We start from the raw sequence: 6619 nt of genomic DNA, 5'->3' as shown, positions 1-6619 counted from the left end.
CGCTGTGGGTGGGCTCTGCACCTTACCTGGCTGCTTCTTGCTCTGACTGAGGGCTGCAGGGGGTGGGGCTTGTTGCATGTGCCCGCCCCCTGGGCTCTTTACTGACGGAGCTCCGCTCCTGTGCGCTCCTGCAGGAAATGACCCCTGATTTTACTGCCTTAAGAAAACCAAGGGTATCATTTCAGTTTTAACGTATAACATCATATGCTTTAGTATAGTTATGAAATGTAAAATGCTCCCAAAAAAAGGCAAATAATGAGAGAGAGAAGAGGTGGTGGAGGTGGCGGCGCTTGTACTGAATTTATGAATCACCCAACCTACAAGCGGGCTCTGGGTGATTTACAACCTTATAAAATATTTAAAACACAATCAATAAATAGGTAAATTTAACCAACAATAGATCAATAACTAAAAACCAGTCCAAGATGGTAGTAAGAAAATCACCCTTTGCCGGCCACACCAGTGTGCTGTACGACAGGGCAGGGCATGTGGGGGCCACAGAAGAGGAAAACGGGGTGCCAGTCTCTTAACCTCCCATTGCTGCCCTCAACCAAAAGCCCGGCGGAACATCTCTGCCTCGCAGGCCCTGCGGGATTGCACCAGATCCCGCCGCAGGGCCCTCGTGTCGATTGGCAGAGAGTTCCACCAGGTCGGGGCCGGGACCAAGAAGGCCAGAGAGAGACAGAGAAGGGAGAAAGCAAAAGCAGAACTGGAGCTTGGGTTGGGGAGGATTCTTCCTGCAGTATGAATGGCTAAATAGCAGGGGGTTTGGAACCAGGCTTGGGACTAGGATTGCCCGTTCCTGATCGAGGACAGCCGGACCTCCCTAGGGCTGGGGATCACCAGCAAGTTGTCATCAGCTCATATTAGCATTCTTTTGGGGACATATTGGAGGAAGAGGTGTATCGTCGCACCTTAGAACGGTAACGTCTTTTTGCCATCTGAGAAGTCGGGGGGGGGGGAAATGTAAGTTGCAAATAGAAACCATAAACTTCATAACTATCTAAAGAAGGTTTATTGTCAGGGACCCAATCCTTGTGTTTATACAACTGCAGCTTGGAATGGGGTGCTGCACCCTTCTTCTCAACCCCTAAAGCTTACAAGGCCCCAACGGTGACTACTCAAGGGGTGCGTTTCCGCCCGAAGGAAGCCTCTCTCGATCAAGCCGGTGTTCCTTTCTTTAAGACCAGAACTGGTTTTTCCATCTCGAATCTTAGGGGTTTTTTGTCTGTTGATCTTGGGAATGTTTAGTCTGGAGGAGGTGGAGGGGGGGGGTTTGAGGGGTCCGAAGGGCTGTCTTGAAGGATTCGAAGGGCTGTCACTTAGAGGAGGGCGGGGAGCTGTTCCCGTTGGCAGCAGAGGACAGGACTCACAATAATGCATTTAAATCAAGGGCGGGAAGGTACCAGCTGGATATTAAGAAAAACCTTTTTGACAGTAAGAGTTGTGCAGTAGTGGAATCGGCTGCCTCGGGAGGTGGTGAGCGCCCCCTCACTGCTGTCAGATTCCACAGCCAACAACTGAGTACACGCTTATCAGAAAGGTTATACTTTATTGCAGAGCTATAGATGCAGTAACAAAGTCACTGTTAAGAATGGCGCCGCCCCCACAAGCATAATGGGATATAGGGTATTCGTATGCACACACACCCCTTCCTCAGGCCAATTGGCCACATTCCCCCGCGCGGGAGAAGGAGCCCCAGGCCATTAGAGCCGAAGCTGAGAACCGAAAGCGCTCCCACGGTTCCCAGAATCCCAGACACTACACACCACATGCAAGGCCATAGATAAGCAAGCGTTACAGAAGCAAAGAAGGAATGCAGCGGAACTTGGTACATAGGGCAAGCAAGCATCCTACCCCCACCCATTATGGCAGCATAGCTGACAACTGCCAATCTTTAAGCAGTGTCTGGATAAACACTTGTCAGTGATGCTCTAGGCCAGAGGTGGCCAAACTGTGGCCCGGGAGCCACATGAGGCTCTTTCACACATATTGCGCGGCTCCCGGCGGTGGGGCTGGGGAAGCTAAATATCATTAGCAAACAAATATCATCGGACAAATAAATATCATTATCAAGATCTGCGTTTACCGCTTTTGTTATTATTTTTGGCCACCTCAAATTTGCGTATTTTCCAGCAAAAGCGTGTAATGTTTATTCATGTCTTGTGGCTCTCAAATGTCTGACGTTTATCCTGTGTGGCTCTTACGTTAAGCAAGTTTGGCCACCCCTGGTCTAGGCTGATCCCGCATTGAGCAGCGGGTTGTTCTAGATGTAGGGCCCTTTGTGAGTCTGTGATCGTTCTCTGTGACGAGCATCCCACATGCAATGCAGGCTCTGTTTAATTTTCTGTACCTCCTTCGATGGAGTGGAAAAGGTGGACAGCGTGTGTGTCGATCAGCCGCTTGCTGGTTTTGGAGGTACTACCCAGCCCGAGTGACTGGTGCTGGAGGACTGAAAGGAGGCGATTGTTTCCCATTTCCCTGTTTTCTGCCCCCCCCTCAGGTGCGGTACATGAAGATCATAGAGAAAAGTGGGTATCAGGCTCTCCCATGGGTCCGCTACATCACCCAGAGCGGGGGTAAGTGGGCAAGACTGCCAAGATTGGATAACTTGGAATTGAGTTGGCAAGGAGCATAAAGATACTAGACTTCCCTTTCCGCGTTAGATTTGCCCTCCCCTGTTTCCTGGCCCACCACTGATGCTTTGGAGGGTAGACTATGGGGAGGGGTGTCAAACATGTGGCCCGGGGGCCGGATGAGGCCCCCGGAGGGCTTCTCTCAGGCCCGCAGTGGAACTGGCTGTCTTCTGCAGCTTATTCCAGTTCTGCCGCTGCTGCGTCATCGTAGGTTTGCAGCTTACAGATACACACCCGAACAGCCCACTCAAGATTGCAGCAACACAGACATTAAATTAAAATTAATAAAGATGAATAATAAAAAAAAGAACCTGGAAGTGACGTAGGCACATCGAGGGGCGACACTCTGGTTTTGGGGCAAAGCTCCATGGTAGAATTACAGGTTTTGCCCAAAAACCAGAGCGTTGCCCCCAATGTCACTTCCGGGTCACGTAGATGTGTCGCTGAAATGCTGGGTGTTTGTCCCTTTTTGAGGGGGTAATTCCCCCCACCTGCCAGCTGGTGGAGAGGTGGAGTCTGACTGTGGGCAGCCCCCGCCACCACCAGGGTGTGTGTGTGTCGGGGTCTGGCATCCCTGGGGGTTAAGCTCATGAGGGAGAAGGTGTTCATTAAGGTATGTTGGTATGTGGCTAGTTTGGTGTAGTGGTCGAGAGCCAGTTTGGTGTCGTGGTTAAGTGCGCGGATTCTAATCTGGGAGAACCGGGTTTGATTCCCCACTCCTCCACTTGCACCTGGCTGGATGACCGTGGACAAGCCGTAGTTCTGGCACAGCTGTCCTTGAAAAAGAGCAGTTTCTGTCAGAGCTCTCTCAGCCCCGCCTACCTCACAGGGTGTCCGTTGTGGGGAGGGGAAGGGAAAGGAGTTTGTAAGCCGCTCTGAGACTCCTTTGGGTAGTGAAGGGCGGGGTATAAACCCAATCTCCTCTTCTTCTTCTCAAGAGCAGTTTCTGTCAGAGCTCTCTCAGCCCCACCGGCCTCACAGGGTGTCTGTTGTGGGGAGCGGAAGGGAAGGGAAAGGAGTTTGTAAGCCGCTCTGAGACTCCCATGGGTAGGGAAGGGCGGGGTATAAATCTTCCTCTTCCTCTTCTTTATAAGTATAATAAATGTGGGATGGGAGCAAATGCTGCGGTCTGTTATTTGGAAGTCCCTCAGATACCCAAAGTCTTTGGGCAGAGTGGGGGTTGCCCTGGGACCTGTATGGGAGGCCATCGGTATTCCCCCTTTCCTAGCCAGAAACAGGAGGCGAGTGACCTCCTAAAGCTGCTCTGGAAAGAGTATTCCTCCTTGCTGGGATCGCACAGGATCAGTTGATTTTTAAAGAGTGTCGCTCCATTCAGAGGCAGAACTTCTCCCAACCACAAGGCCTTCTAGCCAAGCGGCTCATCAAACTCACTGTTGTCTTCTACCATTCTGTTCCAGATTATCAACTCCGGACACATTAAGCCTCGTCACCTTGCGGGCTTGGACCGCCTCAAGAATGGATGCCTTAGAGAACGTTTTAATCTGCAGATGCCTTCTTCGAAACACACCGTGTGTGTTCTTCTAAAAATGTTCTTTTCTTGGCCTACCTGCAATTTAACTAGGTAGCAGTTTTTGGACTACTCCGTGCAGTGCCTAGAGGGAAACGACAGCCCTGTCCTTGTTGGTTGGGTTATTTTTAATGCTACTTCCCTGCCTGAACTGGAATCGTTTCTGGGGGAATGTCACCATACCCTTCCTCACCCAAGTTCCCTGGTGGCCAGCTTCCTGGAACGTTTGTCGTCTGGGGGATACCACACAATGAGAACTCTCTCAACAAATGTGCCCCCTTTTCGGTCTGGTCTGGCAGCCCAGCTGGGAGGCAGTCAGTTCTGCCTTCCCACAGAGGTGGTGAATAGAAGAGAATTCAGTCCAACAGAAGCTGGCACCACCATTTCCCATGATTGTATGGATTCCCGTTCTGATGCAGGTCGAAGAAGTGGTGGGAATGGCACGAAGCACTCCACCTAGCAGTCTATATCCCTCTGTCAGTTCAGGGCCTGGATTCTTTGGAGAGTTAGACCTTTCTCCCTCCACTTCAGTTCCCTGTCTGTAAAGTAAGAATAGAAACTGTCTACTTACGGGATCATTGTGAGGACGAGCGAGACAGCCTACTGCTTTTTCCTTCTCCAGAGATCATGATAAATTATAAACGAGAGTGAAATCAATAAATTGTAATAGGGTCGTGGTTCTCATGTGTATCATTGTACAGGTCAGTTCCCTTTTGTTCTGCTATGCTGTTTCCTTAATTCACCTGCTCCACAGTAGACTACAAACGGGGGCGGTTATCCTAGATGCTACCTTGGCTAGTTCCGACAGATCAAGGGCCCCTTTAGTCATCGTAAGGCCTGGAATACAGGCAAAGCACAGCAACAGAGCTAAATCACAGTCAGGAGCAGGCCCGTAGCTACCGCGGGGCACGCGGAGCCCAGCCTCCTCGTGATTTTTATGGGCCCCACTCCCTGAGCCTCGGCTTTCCCTCCCCCCTGGGCCCCCTCCCCCTAATGGCCTGTCACACAGTTACAGCATTGCACTCACGAATATGAGCTGGCTTCTCCCTTGTTGAGCCCATCTACGATGAGCTGAGTCTCTTTAGGACCCAGCAGCAACCGGTGGTTGACCGAGTCACACACACATTGGTCAGATTGCAGCCACTGCAGCAGTTCGCTCCCCCTGTTGGATTTTCTGTGCCAGGCTTCAGAAGAGATCGCCGGCTCAGGGAAGGAGTGAGGAAGGACGCTTAATCCCCGTTCTCCTTTTCAACGTTCCTAGACCTCTGAGGAACCTTAGTGTGTGGCGCTGTTAACAGTCTATTAACATTGGGATCCTGGATCGCCTCAGAGGAAGGCTCTAATGGGGGCTGGGTGGGGGCGCGCCAAGCAGACCCCCCCTTGCCCTGGAGCCTTTGATTTAATTAGCTGGTGCCCCCCCAAGGCCCCCTCCCCCCCAAATCCCTAGCTACGGGGCTGGTCAGGAGTCTTCGCATCAGTCAGAGTTCATGGGTTGTTCAGGAAAACAGAGTCAAGGTACTCTAAGGTCGTTGATCGGCAAGGTTCAGGCAGGTCTGAAAAGCAGAGTCGAGGGTCTGCCCAAAGGTCACAGGAGGCAGGCAGAGTCCAGAGTTGTGGTCGGGAAGTTCACAGGGTTGTGACAAGTTGCCTCCACAATCTGCAGTTCTCCAGGTCTGATTTATAAAGGCATTCCTTAGCAAGCCTGATACACAGCAGCTGGCACCGAGCCAAGAGGCGAGCACTCTCTCTGCATGTCCTTAAGTCTTGTTGAAGCTTTTCCCCTTGCTCAATTAATGAAGGGGAGCCTGGTGGGTTCCTTTCCTGCAGCTGTGCCTCCTCGGCTACTTCAGAGCTGTGCCTGGTTGGGTCAAGGTCAGCTGCTGGCAATGAATCTTGAGGCTCCTGTATCTCAAATCCACTAACTTTAGCTGGTTCAGAGCTAGCTGCATGTGGCTCCTCGACTCCAGAGGAGTCTTCAGCCACACTGGTCAGGCTGTCCCACAATAGTCAGCTTGTAGGTCCGAGTCCTAAATATATTTCGATAGATGTCCACAGGGGTCATTTCGTATGGGAGCACACAGGAGCGGAGCTCCGGCAGTAAAGAGCCCAGGGGGCGGGCACATGCAACAAGCCCCGCCCCCTGCTCCCAGCAGCCCTCAGTTGGGCCACGAGGAGCAAGAAGCAGCCAGGTAAGTTGCAGATAAGTTGCAGAGCCCCCCCGGCCCGCTTTCAGGTACAAGCTCTCCCTCCTCTGTGAGGGCAGATCTGCGCATCCTCCCCCATAGCTAGCAATCCAAAACAGTCCAGTGGCACCTTTAAGACCAAGTTTTATTCAGGTACAAGCTCTCCCTCCTCTGTGAGGGCAGATCTGCGCATCCTCCCCCATAGCTAGCAATCCAAAACAGTCCAGTGGCACCTTTAAGACCAAGTTTTATTCAGGTACAAGCTCTCCCTC

The 6619-nt window shown here is 51.7% G+C and overlaps 1 protein-coding gene across 1 annotated transcript in view; it reads left to right on the top strand.

Annotated features, from left to right (window-relative positions):
* Nucleotides 1-4832, top strand: part of AP1M2 (adaptor related protein complex 1 mu 2 subunit) — a gene marked incomplete at its 5' end in the record, with an annotated part of 10479 nt that extends 5647 nt beyond the window's left edge. Inside the window, 2 exon segments of the mRNA XM_015419991.1 lie at nt 2504-2579; nt 4055-4832. Coding sequence (XP_015275477.1) covers nt 2504-2579; nt 4055-4077 — 99 coding nt within the window.
* Between the last annotated feature and the right edge of the window lie 1787 nt (nt 4833-6619).

Source organism: Gekko japonicus, unplaced genomic scaffold (assembly GCF_001447785.1).
Source record: "Gekko japonicus isolate JY-2015 unplaced genomic scaffold, Gekko_japonicus_V1.1 scaffold5044, whole genome shotgun sequence".
Lineage (NCBI taxonomy): Eukaryota > Metazoa > Chordata > Lepidosauria > Squamata > Gekkonidae > Gekko > Gekko japonicus.
This window is presented reverse-complemented; position numbering and strand designations above follow the sequence as displayed.